This window comes from Staurois parvus, unplaced genomic scaffold (genome assembly GCF_062004578.1).
Source record: "Staurois parvus isolate SC_StPar_1 unplaced genomic scaffold, SC_StPar_1.0 ptg000300l, whole genome shotgun sequence".
Classification (NCBI taxonomy): domain Eukaryota; kingdom Metazoa; phylum Chordata; class Amphibia; order Anura; family Ranidae; genus Staurois; species Staurois parvus.
The window spans coordinates 550,437-571,461 of record NW_028318096.1 but is presented as its reverse complement, the minus strand read 5'-3'; the positions used below and the strand labels follow the sequence as shown (position 1 = coordinate 571,461).

Here is a 21,025-nt window from a genome sequence, read left to right as displayed (position 1 = left end):
TTTGTCAGTGTTATTATTACAGGTGGTGGATTGGACACATAATTCACAAGAAAAAAGTTGGGTTAAAATTGAAGGCATATTAAGTATAACACAGTTGGAGAGGATCATATGGATCCCACAAGAATTTCGGGCATTAGATAAAAATAGTAGCACATTGACACGGGATGTATTAAGGTATTGAGAGTTTGGGATGGTTTACACAATTCCGTGGGTTGGAAATAGAATTAATTACACTGTTCAACAAATTTTTATTTTTTGCCAGTTTTGGAAACAAAAGGATCCATTTCTTAATGAATTTCACATTCTGAGTTCAAATATAACAATGAAATTTGTCAATTGGCTCTAGTTTTTCTGTAAACGGAAAGTTTTCTATTATAGGCTTAATGACTACATAATGCACAATAATTATATAGATAGATGTCTTTCCACAAATATAAAGCAAGTGATATTGACTACATAACAAAGCCTAAATGGCATAATATATTGCATAGGATTACCAAGAAAAATTATAGCCATAAGCTAAGTTGAATCATTTTAATACTTAGGATTCTCACTAGTTTTGTCTTCAGTTTGTGTCGGTTTTGCTTCTCTTGGCTTTTCTCTTGTATTCGAGGAAAGGGCTATCTCTTACAACTGCACGTGACTACACGCTTCAGGTTCTTCCTCACTTGACTCAACCACGAAGGATTCTGGTGCTTTAGGAATTGGTAGCCCCTCTCCATGAGGAACTGGACGTATTGCCGATGGAATATTTGGATAGTGCACAGATAACTTTTTCTTCTTATTTAGCCCTTTTACAATTGGAGGCACCATACAAAAGTAACAATTACTAACATGATCTGTTGGCTCTCTCCAAATCATTGGCACAGCGAAAGGCATAGATGCCTTTTTTCCATTCAACCATTGCTCCAGTGCCGTCCCACAAGAATTGCAGCATATATGTGGTGCCCAGCTCTTGTCCTGGTCTCCTAACTTGCAGCCAAAATACAAGTTGTAGGCTTTCTTAATCATTCCTGTTATCTTCCTTTTTTGTGAGATAAAAGTTATTTCACCGCAGATATAGCAGAAATTATCTGCTTTATTCACACAAGTTAGAGGCATTACTGAGTAGCCTATATAAGCATAAAACGAAATGTAAAGACGCTGTCGAACTACAATCAGCTACAGATACTGCAGCTTTTATGCAGTGAAGTGATGCAATTAAAGGCTAATATTGCATCATCTCAGTATACATGCAATTTTCTATTGGTCACCAGTATCAATTGCGCAATATGCAGCTGAAGTTGCATCATAATTTTGAATGGCTTACGTCATTAGATGGGTGAATATATCATGGAAACTAGAGCCAATCAACATTTTTTAGGGTCATTTTCGTTTTCAGCACCCCAAAATTATGTAAGATTAGCTAATTTTATGCCCAAAACTTTTTACCTGTTGAACAGTGTTATTGTTGCCGTTGGTGGACACAGAATTTTTTGTTTTCTGCCTTAGATGAATTGAGATATTGCCAATTGTCTCAACGCTCCCTCAGCCCCTGAGGATGGGGGGGGGCGGGGGGGTGGAACGACATGCTCCCATTTGAAAAACTGAGTTCTAAGACAGATTGTGGACATATAATATCTATGATTTATAAGATCCTGGTAGAATTGGTGAGAGCTGGATCCCCATCGTTCTCGGAAGGTTGGGAAAGAGAACTGGGTACAAAGATGAATGATCACCAGAAGAGGAAAATGTTTAAGTTAATGCACAGGGTGATGAACATGAACATCAACTATATGTTGAGTTGAACTATAAATATCTGTCTGGATGGTATTGTACACCGAGTGTGGCACATAAAGAGGGAGAAGAAGTATCATCTTTATTCTGGAGAGGGTGTGGGGCAATAGGGACAATGGCTCATATATAGTGTGAATGCCCAAAAATTCAGTTGTTTTGGCAGGAGATAATTCATCATATAAAGGAGATTTGGGGGACATCTATCCAGAAGGATCCATGGGTGTGTCTTTTCTATAAAACAGAGATGTCAGTAAACCATATAAAAACAGTTTATTATACCATCTGATTAGTGCGGCAAAGGGTTTAATCCTTACGTTTTGGAAAGCCCAGGATCCTCCAACAATGAGGGATTGGATAGACAGAATTGAAAATGTTAACAGGATGGAGGAACTTTGTTACATGGAGAAAGATGAAATGGAAAAATTTAGAAAGATTCGGGGTAGATGGTATGAGTTTAAAACATCAGAAAAATACTTAAAAGTAAAAGGCCCCCCGGTAGCAAAATCAGAGAATTTGAATAGTTAAACAGATCTATATACATGACTAGATCAATAGGATGGGAAAGAGAGAATAAGATGAAATTGGACAGGGTTTTTTTGTATTGGGGGGGGGGGGGGAGGGGTTGGGGAGGGAATGGGGATAAAGTGCATGTGTATGATGTTTCCAAAAATGTATGGCTGTTTTGTAATGTATCTTTTAAAAGAAAATCCAATAAAAGATATAATAATTTAAAAAATACCATTCCCATTATGGACAAGAGCTCCCCCATGCTCCTTTTGTATCCACAGAGCTGAAAAGGGTATTTAGTAAATTTGCCTTTTGTCCCCAGTCACCCAGTCTAGATTATTTTGTAAAGGGCCTACATGCTCGGATCTCACCTTTTTACTATTATTATATTTGAAGAATTTTTGGGGATTTGTCTTGCTATCTTTTGCAATCTCTTGTTTGTTTTCAATTTTTGCTGCCTTCATTTCCTTTTTGCATATTCTGTTATATTCTTTGTAATGTTTAAATGATGATAGCGTTCCTTCATTTTTATATTTAATAAAACTCTTTTCTTCTCTATAGCTTTTTTTTTTTTAACTTTGGCCGTAAGCCACATTGGTGTGATTTTTTTTTTTTTTTTTTTTTTTTTTTTTTTAGCCTTGTAAACTTGTTGCCCATGGAAATATATTTTGCAGTGTGTTCACATAAAGTCTTTTTGAAGAACTCCCATTTCTGTGTTGTGTTCATTGATGCCAATATTCCTTCCCAGTCGAAGTCTTAGAGAGCAGCTCTCAGCCTTGAAAAATTAGCTCTCTTAAAATTGTGCATTTTTTATTTTTCCCGTATCATAGTCTAGACTCAATCAGAATATCTGTTTCTATTATAGCAAAACATCAGAAATCATGTATGAATTACATTTCTCAAACTGGAAGCACTGTATCAACTAATAGATTCTTTATTTTTTTTATTTATGCAGATCCGCGTATTTACAAATTCTTTCACTATTTCACCATATAATGGAGCAGAGGCTCTGGTAAGTAAAAACAAGGACCCAAATACATTGTTCTTTAAGCTGCTTTAAAGGTAAAAGAAAATACATCAAATCTACAACAGAAATCCCTATATGTACTCATATGCTTGCATATGTATATACAGTCAGGTCCATAAATATTGGGACATCGACACAATTCTAACATTTTTGGCTCTATACACCACCACGATGGATTTGAAATGAAACTAACAAGATGTGTTTTAACTGCAGACTGTCAGCTTTAATTTGAGGGTATTTACATCCAAATCAGGTGAACGGTGTAGGAATTACAACAGTTTGCATATGTGCCTCCCACTTGTTAAGGGACCAAAAGTAATGGGACAATTGGCTTCTCAGCTGTTCCATGGCCAGGTGTTTGTTATTCCCTCATTATCCCAATTACAATGAGTAGATAAAAGGTCCAGAGTTCATTTCAAGTGTGCTATTTGCATTTGGAATCTGTTGCTGTCAACTCTCAAGATGAGATCCAAAGAGCTTTCACTATCAGTGAAGCAAGCCATCACTAGGCTGAAAAAACAAAACAAACCCATCAGAGAGATAGCAAAAACATTAGGCGTGGCCAAAACAACTGTTTGGAACATTCTTAAAAAGAAGGAATGCACCGGTGAGCTCAGTAACACCAAAAGACCCGGAAGACCACAGAAAACAACTGTGGTGGATGACCGAAGAATTCTTTCCCTGGTGAAGAAAACACCCTTCACAACAGTTGGCCAGATCAAGAACACTCTCCAGGAGGTAGGTGTATGTGTGTCAAAGTCAACAATCAAGAGAAGACTTCACCAGAGTGAATACAGAGGGTTCACCACAAGATGTAAACCATTGGTGAGCCACAAAAACAGGAAAGCCAGATTAGAGTTTTGCCAAACGACATCTAAAAAAGCCTTCACAGTTCTGGAACAACATCCTATGGACAGATGAGACCAAGATCAACTTGTACCAGGGTGATGGGAAGAGAAGAGTATGGAGTAGGAAAGGAACTGCTCATGATCCTAAGCATACCACCTCATCAGTGAAGCATGGTGGTGGTAGTGTCATGGCGTGGGCATGTATGGCTGCCAATAGAACTGCTTCTCTTGTATTTATTGATGATGTGACTGCTGACAAAAGCAGCAGGATGAATTCTGAAGTGTTTCGGGCAATATTATCTGCTCATATTCAGCCAAATGCTTCAGAACTCATTGGACGACGTTTCACAGTGCAGATGGACAATGACCCAAAGCATACTGCAAAAGCAACCAAAGAGTTTTTTAAGGGAAAGAAGTGGAATGTTATGCAATGGCCAAGTCAATCATCTGACCTGAATCCGATTGAGCATGCATTTTACTTGCTGAAGACAAAACTGAAGGGAAAATGCCCCAAGAACAAGCAGGAACTGAAGACAGTTGCAGTAGAGGCCTGGCAGAGCATCTCCAGGGATAAAACCCAGCGTCTGGTGATGTCTATGCGTTCCAGACTTCAGGCTGTAATGGACTGCAAAGGATTTGCAACCAAGTATTAAAAAGAGAAAGTTTGAGTTATGATTATTATTCTGTCCCATTACTTTTGGTCCCTTAAGAAGTGGGAGGCACATATGCAAACTGTTGTAATTCCTACACCGTTCACCTGATTTGGATGTAAATACCCTCAAATTAAAGCTGACAGTCTGCAGTTAAAGCACATCTTGTTTGTTTCATTTCAAATCCATTGTGGTGGTGTATAGAGCCAAAAATGTTATAATTGTGTCGATGTCCCAATATTTATGGACCTGACTGTATATCCTGCCACTGTAATTAATTTGAATATTAACACTTTTGCTGCCAGGCCTTGCACTTCACTTCTAAACACAGGTGGCCAGATCATATTTGCAATTTTTCCCTTTTTTTTCAGATTTTTCTTATACACCTTTCAAAGTGTGTTTAATCCCTTGCTGACTGCCATACATAGATATAAATACTGTCAGCAAGTGGTTATACCAAGCTTTTGGCTGCAGCTGTCAATAGTTTGTTTCTGTAAAGGTGATCTTGGTGGATATTCAGCTGCCTGATCTCTTTATACAATACTGAGAGAACACAACATCACTTAAAAGATTCCTAAATGTGTATTGAGTTAATAAACAATATTTGTCAATTTAAAATGTTACCTTTTTTTTTGCAAAACCATGAAAAACAAAGGTATGCAAAACTGTAAATAGGCAAAGTACTTTAAAAATCTGGAGGTTACCATTTTTCACTTACAGCTTTCAGAGTTTGTAAAAGACTCCCAAACTATACATATTCTGAAAGCATGGGACCGGTAGAATAAAAGTTGATGCTACTGATTTTTTAAGTCCCGCGATAGTTGCACAAATGTTTATCAAAATTATTTTTTCAGTAAAAATAAACTAAAATCATTGTTTGCAGATACAGGCACAACATATCTTACAACATTTCTACTACATCTGAAAGATAAAATGGTCATGAGTTCATAAATAAATATATGTACATTTTAAATTGTGACTTTTTGCAAAACCGCGAAAATTGAAGGTATGCAAAAAAAAAAACATCTAGAGATTCACAATTGCAACGCCATGTGTGTGCTGCACGATAAAATGATGCAGGCATACATAAATTTTGCAATGTGTGGCAAAGTACTGCTGAACACAGCTACAGGTCCCAATCTGACAGGCATTCGGGACTGCACCTCTCACAGATTAGGACCTTGGGCTTTGTCCTCACAGACAGGCAGCTCCAGTCACATAAACAAAACGAAAAACTTTCATGCTGTACAGGCACCAGTGTCCATATGTTTGGGCCCTTAATTATATTTTTTATATCATTTAATTTTACTATTTTAATTTTTTTTTGGGGAGGGCAGAGGCTTTTGTCGAAATATCGGAGGTACAGTGAGGAACAGAAGTATTTGAACACCCTGTGATTTTGCAAGTTCTCCCACTTAGAAATCACGGAGGGGTCTGAAATTCAGTAGGTGCATTCCCACTCTGAGAGACAGAATTTATAAAAAAAATTCAGGAAATCACATTGTATGATTTTTAAAGAATTTATTTGTCTTGCACTGCTGAACATAAGTATTTGAACACCTAAGAAAGATCAAGAATTCTGGCTCTCAAAGACCTGTTACTGTGCCTTTAAAAAGGCCACCTCTACTCCACTCATTAATCTAACGTAGTAGCACCTATCTGAGCTCTTTAAAGACACCTGTCAGGAATGGACTGGCCAGCAATGGTGGGACTCACCTGCCTTTTGATCTGCAGTACCAGGGCTGGCCAGCGGGTGCTCCCAGCAATCAGAGACTCAACCTTTCAGCCAGCTAACACCTGGAACTGATGATACTGGTGTATTTAAGGCATGGCCAGACTTGCAGACTCTGCCTTGGTGTTGTGTTTGTCCTGGGCCCTGTATCTGTCCTGCATCCTGTTTCTGTTCCTTTGCTACCTGTTCTGATCCCTGGCTTGTGACCCTGACCATCCCTCTGCCTGACCCTCTGTACTACGCTGCTTGCTACAGTCATGGCCGAAATTGTTGGCACCCTTGATATTTCTCCAGGAAATCATGTATTTCTCACGAAACGTATTGCATTAACACATGTTTTGCTATACACATGTTTATTCCCTTTGTGTGTATTGGGACAAAACAAAAAAAGGGAGGAAAGAAAGCAAATTCGACATAATGTCACACAAACCTCCAAAAATGGGCTGGACAAAAGTATTGGCACCCTTTCACAACTGCGGATAAATAAGAATGTTACAAGCATGTGATGCTCCTGTAAACTCACCTGGGGCAAGTAACAGGTGTGGGCAATATAGAAATCACACCTGAAAGCAGATAAAAAGGAGAGACGTTCACTTAACCTTTGCATTGTGTGTCTGTCTGTGCCACACTAAGCATGGACAACAGAAAGAGGAGACGAGAACTGTCTGAGGACCTGAGAACCAAAATTGTGGCAAAATATCAACAATCTCAAGGTTACAAGTCCATCTCCAGAGAACTAGATTTGCCTTTGTCCACAGTGCGCAACATTATCAAGAAGTTTGCAACCCATGGCACTGTAGCTAATCTCCCTGGTCGTGGACGGATGAGGAAAATTGATGAAAGATTGCAACGCAGAATAGTCCGGATGGTGGATAAGCAGCCCCAAACATGTTCCAAAGACATTCAAGCTGTCCTGCAGGCTCAGGGAGCATCAGTGTCAGCGCGAACTATCCGTCGACATTTAAATGAAATGAAACGCTATGGCAGGAGACCCAGGAGGACCCCACTGCTGACACAGAGACATAAAAAAGCAAGACTACAGTTTGCCAAAATGTACTTGAGTAAGCCAAAAGCCTTCTGGGAAAACGTCTTGTGGACAGATGAGACCAAGATAGAGCTTTTCGGTAAAGCACATCATTCTACTGTTTACCGAAAACGGAATGAGGCCTACAAAGAACAAAACACAGTACCTACGGTAAAATATGGTGGAGGTTCAATGATGTTTTGGGGTTGTTTTGCTGCCTCTGGCACTGGGTGCCTTGACTGTGTGCAAGGCATCATGAAATCTGAGGATTACCAAAGGATTTTGGGTCGCACTGTAGGGCCCAGTGTCAGAAAGCTGGGTTTGCGTCCAAGATCCTGGGTCTTCCAGCAGGACAATGACCCCAAACATACGTCAAAAAGCACTCAGAAATGGATGGCAAAGAAGCGCTGGAGAGTTCTGAAGTGGCCAGCAATGAGCCCAGATCTAAATCCCATTGAACACCTGTGGAGAGATCTTAAAATTGCTGTTGGGAAAAGGTGTCCTTCCAATAAGAGAGACCTGGAGCTGTTTGCAAAGGAAGAGTGGTCCAAAATTCCGGGTGAGAGGTGTCAGAAGCTTATTGATGGTTATAGGAAGCGACTGATTTCAGTTATGTTTTCCAAAGGGTGTGCAACCAAATATTAAGTTAAGGGTGCCAATACTTTTGTCCAGCCCATTTTTGGGGTTTTGTGTGACATTATGTCATATTTGCTTTTCTGCCTCTGTTTTATATTTGTTCCAATACATACAAAGGGAATAAACATGTGTATAGCAAAACATGTGTTAATGCAATACCTTTTTTGTGTGAAATACTTGATTTTCAGGAAAAATATCAAGGGTGCCAACAATTTCGGCCATGACTGTACCTGTTCTGATCCCTGGCTTGTGACCCTGACCATCCCTCTGCCTGACCCTCTGTACTACGCTGCTTGCTACCTGCTGAACCTGGCCTGTGACCCCGACCATTCTCCGCTTGCTCCCCCTGTACCTACCTGCCCAATTGATATTGACTCGGCCTGCCTGACGACGCTTGCTTGTATGTACTGTTATCTGTGGGTGGTTGGTTGGGTTTGTTTGCACTGTATTATGTTTAGTATTGCACTGCGTTTATGTTTGTATTGTTAGCGTTAATAAATTACATTGTTAATCACATTGTTAATCTGAAGTCTGCGTTTCCCTGCTTCAGTCACACACCTCTGGTCATACCTGGGAGCCCTGACATTACACCAAGGCCAATCCTGACCAGAAGTGGCTGCACAGGGAAGCCATCTTGGCTTGTTGATGGGAAGGATGGATCTGGATGAGGTTGCGTATTTATATCTGCTAGTGTTTGATGACAGGGAGTATGCTTATCAAACTCTGAAGGAGTATACCCGGGATGAACTGCTAGAATGTATACGGCTTGCTCATGTTCTAGTAGATCAGGGCACAGAGTTCTCTGAGGTGCAGCCTTTGATTGAGGTTTGTGCAGAGTTGGTTTCATCTGGTACCCCCGAATGCAGGGATGAATTTTTGCCACCATTTAGTGCAGACCAGGTAGAGTCCCTGGTGTGGTTATTAGAGGATGATGTGGGTTACTTTCTGGAGCGTTATTCCACATGTTCACCACAGACACTAAGAGATTGTATAAACGCAGTGCAGTCATTGACCAGACAGGCTTTGTGTAAGCTGAGCTTTGTTCAACCCATACTGCAGACATGGACAGACTTGTTGCACCCAGCCTCAGTCAGCTTACAAAAACCCAGTCCTGCTTCTAACTCTACTCCTGTATTCCCAACAGCTCCTCCAGTTACAGCCCAGTATACTTGGCTATCTACCGCATGTCAGTACCCTGTTCCCACTCGCTGCACCTATCCTGCCTTTAACCCTGTAAAAAAGCCCTCTGTAGCAACTGCTCCCTCTCCTGTTCCATCCTCCAGTTCTTCTCTGTCTCCAGCTGCTCCATTCGTTTACAGACCTGCGTTTACTTGCAGTGCTCCAGTAGTTAAAACCAGAAAAAAGCGAAAATTCTTTCCAACCAATACCATCCTGCCAGTATCCAAACCGGTGAGCCTGCCTTCCGTGGTTCAGCCTGAAGCCTCTACTCGGCCTGAAGCCTCTACTCGGCCTGAAGCCTCTACTCGGCCTGAAGCCTCTACTCGGCCTGATGCCTGTACTCGGCCTGATGCCTGTACTCGGCCTGATGCCTCTCTTCGGCCTGATGCCTCTCTTCGGCCTGATGCCTCTACTCGGCCTGATGCCTCTACTCGGCCTGATGCCGGTACGCAGCCTGATGCCTCTCTTCAGCCTGATGCCTCTACTCGGCCTGATGCCTCTACTCGGCCTGATGCCTCTACTCGGCCTGATGCCTCTACTCGGCCTGAAGCCTCTACTCGGCCGGACGCCTCTACCCAGCATGATGAACTGATCCAGCCTGACGATCCTATTAGGCCAGTTGACTCGATGCCCGCTGTTGATCCAGATGATCCGGTACCTGATCCGGTGCCCGCTGTCGTGCCAATTGACTCAGAGCCCGCTGTCGTACCTGGTGACTCGGTGCCCACTGCCTTGCCAGATGACGCGGTGCCCGCTGGCGAGCCAAATGACCTGATGCCTGGTGACCCAGTGCCCGCTGTCATACCTGGTGACCCGATGCCCGCTGTCGAGCCAGACGATCCAATGCCTGGTGACCCGGTGCCCACTGCCTTGCCAGATGACGCGGTGCCCGCTGGCAAGCCAAGTGACCTGATGCCTGGTGACCCAGTGCCCGCTGTCATACCTGGTGACCCGATGCCTGCTGTCGAGCCAGACAATCCGGTACCTGATGACCCGGTGCCCACTGTCGTGCCTGTTGACTCGGAGCCCACTGCCTTGCCAGATGACGCGGTGCCCGCTGTCGAGCCAAATGACCTGATGCCTGGTGACTCGATGCCCGCTGTCCAGCCAGACGATTCAATGTCTGCCCCAGTGCCCGCGGTCATGCCAGTTGACTCGGAACCCACTGCCTTGCCAGATGACGCGGTGCTCGCTGTCAAGCCAAATGACTTGATGCCTGGTGACCCGATGCCCGCTGTCCAGTCAGACGATCCAATGTCTGACCCAGTGCCCGCGGTCATACCAGTTGACTCGGAGCCCACTGCCTTGCCAGATGACGCGGTGCCCGCGGTCGAGCCAAATGACCTGATGCCTGGTGACCCGATGCCCGCTGTCCGGTCAGACGATCCAATGTCTGACCCAGTGCCCGCGGTCATACCAGTTGACTCAGAGCCCACTGCCTTGCCAGATGACGCGGTGCCCGCGGTCGAGCCAAATGACCTGATGCCTGGTGACCCGATGCCCGCTGTCCGGTCAGACGATCCAATGTCTGACCCAGTGCCCGCGGTCATACCAGTTGACTCGGAGCCCACTGCCTTGCCAGATGACACGGTGCCCGCTGTCGAGCCAAATGACCTGATGCCTGGTGACCCGATGCCCGCTGTCCAGCCAGACGATCCAATGTCTGACCTAGTGCCAGCGGTCATGCCAGTTGACTCGGAGCCCACTGTCGTGCCTGGTGACTCGGTGCCCGCTGCTCCGCCTGGGGGCCCGAGACCTGTCGCTCCGCCTGGGGGTCCAGCGCCCGCCGCTCCACCTGGGGGTCCGGCGCCCGCCGCCCCGCCTGGGGGCCCGAGACCTGTCGCTCCGCCTGAGGGCCCGAGACCTGTCGCACCGCCTGGGGGTCCAGCGCCCGCCGCTCCGCCTGAGGGCCCGAGACCTGACGCTCCACCTGGGGGTCCGGCGCCCGCCGCTCCGCCTGAGGGCCCGAGACCTGTCGCTCCACCTGGGGGTCCGGAGCCCGCCGCTCCGCCTGGGGGCCCGAGACCTGTCGCTCCGCCTGGGGGCCCGAGACCTGTCTCTCCGCCTGGGGGCCCGAGACCTGTCGCTCCGCCTGGGGGCCCGAGACCTGTCGCTCCGCCTGGGGGCCCGAGACCTGTCGCTCCGCCTGGGGGCCCGAGACCTGTCGCTCCGCCTGGGGGCCCGAGACCTGTCGCTCCGCCTGGGGGTCCGGCGCCCGCCGCTCCGCCTGAGGGCCCGAGACCTGTCGCTCCACCCGGGGGTCCGGCGCCCGCCGCTCCGCCTGAGGGCCCGAGACCTGTAGTTCCGCCTGGGGGTCCGGCGCCCGCCGCTCCGCCTGGGGGTCCGGCGCCCGCCGCTCCGCCCGGGGGCCCGAGGCCTGTCGCCCCGCCCGGGGGCCCGAGGCCTGCCGCCCCGCCCGGGGGCCCGGTGCCTGCCGCCCCGCCCGGGGGCCCGGTGCCTGCCGCTCCGCCCGGGGGCCCGCTGCCTGCCGCTTCGCCCGGTAGCCCGATGTGCCTCTGCCCGGGGTCCTGCCCGATGTGCCTCTGCCCGGAGTCCAGCCCGATGTGCCTCTGCCCGGAGTCCAGCCCGATGTGCCTCTGCCCGGAGTCCAGCCCGATGTGCCTCTGCCCGGAGTCCAGCCCGATGTGCCTCTGCCCGGAGTCCAGCCCGATGTGCCTCTGCCCGGAGTCCAGCCCGATGTGCCTCTGCCCGGAGTCCAGCCCGATGTGCCTCTGCCCGGAGTCCAGCCCGATGTGCCTCTGCCCGGTGTGGCTCTGCCCGGTGTGCCTCTGCCCGGAGTCCAGCCCGATGTGCCTCTGCCCGGTGTACCGCTGCCCGGAGTCCTGCCCGGTGTGCCAGTCTTTGATATCCCGCCAGTTACCAGACCCGGGCGGTGGAACATTTTTCCCAGCTAGGACTGTTTGGAGCGTCCTGAGGCCGCTCCTTGAGGGGGGGGTACTGTCAGGAATGGACTGGCCAGCAATGGTGGGACTCACCTGCCTTTTGATCTGCAGTACCAGGGCTGGCCAGCGGGTGCTCCCAGCAATCAGAGACTCAACCTTTCAGCCAGCTAACACCTGGAACTGATGATACTGGTGTATTTAAGGGATGGCCAGACTTGCAGACTCTGCCTTGGTGTTGTGTTTGTCCTGGGCCCTGTATCTGTCCTGCATCCTGTTTCTTTTCCTTTGCTACCTGTTCTGATCCCTGGCTTGTGACCCTGACCATCCCTCTGCCTGACCCTCTGTACTACGCTGCTTGCTACCTGCTGAACCTGGCCTGTGACCCCGACCATTCTCCGCTTGCTCCCCCTGTACCTACCTGCCCAATTGATATTGACTCGGCCTGCCTGACGACGCTTGCTTGTATGTACTGTTATCTGTGGGTGGTTGGTTGGGTTTGTTTGCACTGTATTATGTTTAGTATTGCACTGCGTTTATGTTTGTATTGTTAGCGTTAATAAATTACATTGTTAATCACATATCTGAAGTCTGCGTTTCCCTGCTTCAGTCACACACCTCTGGTCATACCTGGGAGCCCTGACAACACCTGTGCACCCCACAGTCAGTCAGACGCTAACTACTACCATGGGCAAGACCAAAGAGCTGTCAAAAGACACCAGAGACAAAATTGTGGACCTCCACAAGGCTGGAAAGGACTACGGGGCAATTGCAAAGCAGCTTGGTGAAAATAGATCAACTGTTGGAGCAATTGTTAGAAAATGGAAGAGGCTAAAGACGACTGTCAGTCTCCCTCGGACTGGGGCTCCATGCAAGATCTCACCTCGTGGGGTATCACTGTTGATTAAAAAAGGTGAGGAATCAGCCCAGAACTACAAGGGAGGAGCTGGTCAATGACATGAAGAGAGCTGGGACCACAGTTTCAAAGGTCACTGTCGGTAGAACACTACACTGTCATGGTTTCAAATCATGCATTGCACGAAAGGTTCCCCTGCTCAAGTCATCACATGTCCAGGCCCGTCTGAAGTTTGCCAATGACCATCTGGATGATCCAGAGGAGGCATGGGAGAAAGTCATGTGGTCAGATGAGACCAAAGTAGAACTTTTTGGTCCAAACTTCACTTGTCGTGTTTGGAGGAAAAAGAAGGATGAGTTGCATCTCAAGAACACCATCCCTACTTTGAAGCATGGGGGTGGTAACATCATGCTTTGGGGGTGCTTTTCTGCGAAGGGGACAGGACGACTGCACTGTATTAAGGAGAGGATGAATGGGGCCATTTATTGTGAGATTTTGAGCAACAACCTCCTTCCCTCAGTCAGAGCATTGAAGATGGGTCGTGGCTGGGTCTTCCAACATGACAAAGACCCGAAGCACACAGCCAGGATAACCAAGGAGCATATCAAGGTTCTGGAGTGGCCTAGCCAGTCTCCAGACCTAAATCCAATAGAACATCTTTGGAGGGAGCTGAAACTCTGTGTTGCTCAGCGACAGCGACAGCCCCAAAACCTGACAGATCTAGAGGAGATCTGTGTGGAGGAGTGGGCCAAAATCCCTGTTGTAGTGTGTGCAAACCTGGTCAAGAACTACAGGAAACGTTTGACCTCTGTAATTTCAAACAAAGGCTTCTATACCAAATATTAACACTGATTTTCTCAGGTGTTCAAATTCTTATGTTCAGCAGTGCAAGACAAATAAATTCTTTAAAAATCATACAATGTGATTTCCTGAATTTTTTTATAAATTCTGTCTCTCAGAGTGGGAATGCACCTACAATGTGAATTTCAGACCCCTCCATGATTTCTAAGTGCGAGAACTTGCAAAATCGCAGGGTGTTCAAATACTTCTGTTCCTCACTGTATAAACATGTCATCTGACATTGTACTTTTGAGATAGAGAGAGACAGATTGCAGATACAGAGTCCTCAATCCCCTTCTCTGCTGAATAGAGCACTTTCTGTTCATTATTCAATGCATTTGTGGCTGCAGAGTCTGTTCTGCTATAGGTTCATAAGCTCTGCTATATGTTCATGAGCTTATAGCAGAAGGGAGAATTCAGTGAATGTAAGGTATACTGACCTGGCCAACTGGAAGCGGTTCTGTGCCGTTGTATGCCTTACATTGGTGGCAGTGAAAGAGTTAAGCAATAAAGCAGAGATTTCTTTTAATTTTGTATTCTTTTAAATTATTGTAAAGTAAATACGTTATTGACATTGTCAATTGAGAAATGAGTTTGTATCTTCCCAGAGAACAGATTTCCTGCTTTTTTCTCTCTGTGTAATAGTTTAAGTATATTAATGTTAACCATATTCATTATTACCAAAGGATGCCTGGCAAGGTTTAACAAATAAGGGAACCTGTGGCCACTCTAGAATGTGTCCTATGCCTAATGGCACAGATGCCTCTCAAAGAATCAATTTCTGAATGTACTGATTGGCATTTGTTTATATATGTTTTTTTTCTCTGCATTGGCCACGCTCTTTACCACTTTTTTACACTAAAAAAAAAAACAATTCCAAAGTAGCTGTTTAAAGAATGAATTCCCTTTCCTAGTTTAAGGCTAATTCTAACTTTCATAGCATGTTTCTTGTTCTACCCATATTTAGGGTGTAACCTACAACATGGTGCCATTTCCCTGCCCTAACCACTGCAGGAATCCCACCGGATTCTGTTTCATTTTGAATTTGGTGTGGCTGTGCGTGACTCCATCTGCAGAGCCATGCCATCCATTCACAGAGAGATGTAAATGAGGGGGCTACAAGTCCCATCAGAGGGCAGAGGGACTTTTAATTCTCAATGGAGCACAAGTGTGGTGACATTACTACATTTGTAGTCCATTGGCACTTTCTCCAGCTCCACAACTAAAGATGTGGCAGGCATGTCTGCATGAGCCTGTGCATTGCACCTTTGATCCATTGATCGCTGTAGCAGTGCTTTGCAGCCGCAAATACAAAAACATTTATAAATGCACATTTTTTTTCAATGTGTATGCATTTATTAAAGCATAAGTTTAGTTTTCTAAAAAATCAACAACCTCCTTCATTCATAGAGACTGTATTCTGTGGATGACGAACCAATGGATCTGCCTGTCTTCTATTCATAGACTGTTTGTTTTTCATAGAGATTATCGTAGATGGTGACCCTAGAATTATCTTTCACTCTGGCTAGTGCAGGGATTCCCAGTATGTGTTGCACAATCGTTGTTTACGTATGCATGTGTGCCCTACACTTGCATATGTGTTGGGTGGGGGATTTTAACTTTTTTTAATGAATTCTTATTTTAGATGTATTTATATTAGACCCCTAATGCCTTCCTAAACTAAGACCAATCAGATTGGGAGACATAGAATTCTTAATCTGTTCTTTACCTGGCTATAACTGTTGTAATCTGACAGCTCTAAATTTGAAGATTCCCAGCGCTTTTAGAGAACTTGATTTTGCAGAGAACAAGGATTGGAAGTTCCCCAGTTTCCCAGTGCTATCCATCCCGAGGGTATTTTTTTTAATGTCCTGTACTCCCAGACCCCCACCTGGGGTGGCGGGGGCCACATTTACTGCCTCTTGGCAATATTCACATTCTTGTAGAAGTGATCATTTCTGTGTTCCCTTCTGAAATTTTCAACATTATTGTTTTGTATATATTCTTTTTTTCAGTTGTGGTTATTTAACCAAAGACCAGAATCTCTTAACCCCTTGGCGAAATATCACAGCTGTACATCTGGATTAGGCAACAGTTATGTTCAGCCTTTCAAGGTTAGTATTTTACTTTTCTGTAAGGTAGTTAAATCTGTATTTACTATAGTAAAGGCAAAGCTGTATATTTCAAGTGAAAAAAGGCTTGGTTTTATAATAGACTGTTCGAGTAAAGGATAAGTTCAACTTTGGAACATGTTACATGTATTTACATATTACATGTATTTAGTATGTAACATGTTCCATTAATAATAAATGGAAAAAACAATAACTGCGCTTAGCACCTTAATAACCAGTTGTATCAAATGTGCTAACTTGTGCACAGCAAATATAAACACCATATTAATCAGTGTTATGCCATGCAAACAAATATGGTCATTAGGCCCACATATCATAAATCATAAAGTTCTTGTGCTTCAGGAAATAAGAGTGGTCTTCCTTTGATCGTGCTCTTGTGCCCCACATGGACTTACACTTACCCTTTATTCATGACCACCTATCCCTAGTATGGTCATATACGCTTATGGGGCGACCTGTTTTGATGGTGTGGGCGTTCTTCTCTTTCAGGGAGCTTGCAGTCCTATGCTGTATTAGCTGGCAGGTTCATATACAGGGTTAAAAGGTCTCTTCCTCTGTGCTGAAAGGGTCAATGAAGCTATTGTCTGATACTGCTAGAACTGGATTGCTGTATGTTCTGGTGTGGTGGGACTCTCTAAGGTGTTCTTATTTCACTCCAGGGAGACTTCTCAACAATATTCCCAACCTGCCAAAGACCTCAGTGACTCTGGATCATAATCCGTGTACGGGCAGGTGTCCCAATACTTTTGGCAATATAGTGTAGGTGGTCATGATTAAGGGTGTGTGTAAGCCCATGTGGGGCACAAGAGCACTCTTATTTCCTGAAGCACAAGCACTTTGTGGGACTTTATGATATGTGGGATAATGACCATATTTTTTCACAGTGGATATAAAAAGTCTACACACCCCTGTTTAAAATGTGATGTTTCTGTGATGTAAAAAAAGAGACAAAGATAAATCATTTCAGAACTTTTTCCACCTTTTTAATGTTACCTATAAACTCTAAAACTCAGTTGAACAACAAACAGAACTCTTTTAGGTGGAAGGAAGTAAAAAATAAAATAATATAATATAGTTGTATAAGTGTGCACATCCTTAAACTATTACTTTGTTGAAACACCTTTTGATTTTATTAGAGTACAATATTTGCCCACTCTTCCTTGCAAAAACACTCCAAATCTGTCAGATTGCAAAGGCATCTCCTGTGCACAGCCCTCTTAAGATCACCCCACAGATTTTCTATTGGATTCAGGTCTGGGCTCTGGCTGGGCCATTCCAAAACTTTCATCTTCTGGTGAAGCCTTTCCTTTGTTGATTTGGGTGTATGCTTTGGGTTGTTGCCATGCTGAAAGATTAAGTTCCTCTTCATGTTCAGCTTTCTAGCAGAAACCTGCAGGTTTTGAGCCCATATTGACTGGTATTTGGAACTGTTCATAGTTCCCTCTACCTTGATAAGGCCCCAGTTCCAGCTGAAGAAAAACAGCCCCAAAGCATGATACTGTCACCACCATGCTTCACTGTGGGTATGGTATTCTTTTGGTGATATGCAATGTTGTTTTTGCGCCAAACATCTTTTGGAATTATGGCCAAAAAGTTCAACTTTGGTTTTATCAGACCATAACACATTTTCCCACGTGCTTTTGGGAGACTTCAGATGTGTTTTTGCAAAATTTAGACGGGCTTGGATGTTTTTCTTTGTAAGAAAAGGCTTCCATCTTGCCACTCTACCCCATAGCCCAGACATGTGAAGAAATGGAAGATTGTTGTCACATGTACCACACAGCCAGTACTTGCCAGATTTTTCTGCATCTCCTTTAATGTTTCTGTAGGCTTCTTGGCAGCCTCCCAGACCAGTTTTCTTCCTGTCTTTTTTTTTTTTTTTTTAAATCAATTTTGGAGGGATTTCCAGTTCTTGGTAATGTCAGTGTTGCGCCATATTTTCTCCGCTTGATGATGACTGTCTTCACTGTGTTCCATGGTATATCTAATACCTTGGAAATTCTTTTGTACCCTTCTCCTGACTGATACCTTTCTAACAATGAGATCCCTCTGATGCTTTTAGAAGCTCTCTGCGGACCATGGCTTTTACTGTAGGATGCGACTAAGAAAATGTCAGGAAAGACCTACTAGAACAGCTGAACTTTATTTGGCATTAATCAGAGGCACTTTAAATGATGGCAGGTGTGTATTGACTCCTATTAAGCATGATTTTGAATGTGATTGCTTAATTCTGAACACTGCTACATCCCCAGTTATAAGAGGGTGTGCACATTTATGCAAACACATTATTTTAGTTTTTTATGTTTACTTCCCCCCCCCCTCAAAGATTTCAGTTTTATTTTTCAATTGAGTTGTACAGTTTATAGGTCACGTTAAAGGTGGAAAATGTTCTGAAATTAATTACTTTGTCTAATTTTTTTACATCACAGAAACCTGACATTTTAACAGGGGTGTGTAGACTTTTTATATCCACTGTATATGGCATAGCACTAATTGATATGGTGTATATATTTGTTGTGCACGAGTTAGCACATTTGATACAATTGGTTATTCGGGTGATACGTGCAGTTATGGTTTTTCCATTTATTATTTGTGGTACAGTAGCACATTTTTTAAATTGCAGCAATCACCTGTATACAATAAGTTATTTGGGGGAACACATCTGAGGGGCAGAGATTTTTTATTATTGTTAACGTGTTCCATTACCTGCAGCGCTCACCCCCCTGTGACAGTTGTCACTTTTTAGAATAGGGGCTCTGTCTGCACAGCTGCCTCATTCATTCACAGACATCAGTAAATGAAGAAGCTATGTACTGTAGTATTGTATTGCCATTGAATCCAAATATTAAAGTTTTTATGCTTTAAAACTGATCCTTGATGTCCAAGGACAGATTGTTGTTTTTTTTTTGTTTTTTTTTTTAGATTATTTATGGGAAATTATACATTTTATACATGAAAATGACCTGTTGCTGACTTTGGGATTTGTTCTTAATTTTTTTGCAACTGTAAAATAATAAGTCTAACTTTTGTAGTTTCATGTTACACCTGTATTTAGGGTGTAACATGTTACTAAAGAGCGTCTGCCTGCACCTCACCTGATTTCCCCCCCCCCATTCCCATGACAGCGGGTAGGGGATCTTCTCCCTCCATCCGCTGGCTCAATTTACCTCCTTCACGCCAAGGTTACGCAAATATGTGGCTTCTCGCTGAGTGGGCCTTGATGTTGAGAGGCTGCATATTTGTCTACCAAATTGTAAACAAACCTGTACCAAGAGCTCACGCTCTGTGTGTTCCCAGCACAGGTACCAGCTGCTACTAACTATCGGGAGCTTTCCAATCATGACCACTGTGACAGCCAATCCCAGCGGTCACATGATCATAAACCCGCCTCTCGGCATCCAAAACCCATTAAAGGGCTGTTTGGCACTGGTGTTAAAGGATTAAAAACAGCGCAGTTATGTGGAGCTCTGCCCACACAGATGTTTCATCCACAGCAATTTGTAAATGAATGAACTACGGTACAAGTCCCATCTGCCACTGTATCAGGTGGCTTGTAGTTCTCAATGAACTGCAAGTACGTGGAGGAGTGACATTGTAGTTCATTGACTCTCTTCCTGGGCAGACAGCTGTACTGAGTGTCTATCTGTAGTGCTCATAAACAAGCATCGCCATAGAAAGTAATGAGTTCTATCTCCCTGCTTTAGGCCTCATGCACTCTGGATGTTTTTGCAGCTGCTTCTGAGGACGTTAGGCATTTTTGTTTTTCTCTTTCCTGCCTCTAAACTTCCTTGCATTTTAGCGTATCTGTCCATGCACATGTAGACTTTTAGCAGTTTTTAGCAGTAGGGGCTTTTATAACCAGAAAAAAAACCCTACTGCAAGTGCATCCAGGAGCAGCAGAGTTTTGGCAGAAAAAAAGCTTGACGCTTGTAAATGCTTCTAAACGCATATTAACGCAAGTTGCGTTTTGCTCTTAATCTTTAATTCATTTAAAAGGCGAGAATAACTTATTATTCTGGCCAATTAAATTAACGCCCAAGCGCTTGACACTTGTAAGCGTGCCTAAAAGTGTTACACACTTTTAAAAATGTCAGGCGTTTTTTCTGCCAAAACACTACAGCCAGGAGGAAAGTCTTCTGGGTGAGTTTGCAAAACATCCAGTGTTGCTGAGGCTTTAGTCACTGGTACACCATTTGCATTAATTCTGCTCAGAGGAGCTTCAGGCATCATAGCAGTTAGTAGTGCTTACAACTCTAGGCACCTGTTTAATTCAGCGCTGTAAATGTATTAAATTGCAGTACAACAAAGGATTTTTTAAAAAAAGCATGTTAATGTCAGAATGAATGACATCACTTTTTCCTAAACAGTAATCTAACAGCTGCATTTCTTTTCTAACTCAGATGGACCTTGATGAGGGAAGCAGTGACTTGTTTTACAAAAAGCTTCTAGAATTGGAAATGCACATTCGAAACAAAGTTATACCGGGAAATCGGTAAAAAGCAAATATGTTCAAGAATCTTTATACATTAAATTTGTATTTTTATGCTTGATTCATGATCTAATCAAGTCTATTATCTTGTAAAATAAATTATGTTCTTAAAACATGGGCTCCTCACTATTTGTTCTAGTTCTTTTACCGAGGTAATTTGTATTTTTGTGACTTAACTTTGTGACAAAAGGCAAAATCTGTAATTTTTGCTAAATCTAGCTTATTTGTGTGATATTACCCATTAGCTAAAATATAAGGAATCCTCCTGCGCTCAATGGAATGATTATTATAATACAGCTGCTATCACTTGACTAATACCAATAAGTGCAAACAAAAAGAAAAAATAGTGAAGCGCTTATATCACATAAATACAATAAAGTGCATTGAAAAATAAAAATGAATTAATATAGATATAATTCTAATAATCCT

The 21,025-nt window shown here is 43.9% G+C and overlaps 1 protein-coding gene across 1 annotated transcript in view; it reads left to right on the top strand.

Annotated features, from left to right (window-relative positions):
* HSD17B7 (hydroxysteroid 17-beta dehydrogenase 7) overlaps window positions 1-20,709 on the top strand; it is a 62,571-nt gene extending 41,862 nt beyond the window's left edge. The window contains exons 7-9 of the mRNA XM_089683072.1: window positions 3,239-3,295; window positions 15,991-16,089; window positions 20,508-20,709. Of these exons, the coding sequence (XP_089539198.1) occupies window positions 3,239-3,295; window positions 15,991-16,089; window positions 20,508-20,603 (252 nt within the window). The 3' untranslated portion in view covers window positions 20,604-20,709. The remainder of the gene's footprint in view (window positions 1-3,238; window positions 3,296-15,990; window positions 16,090-20,507) is intronic.
* Window positions 20,710-21,025: the final 316 nt, after the last annotated feature.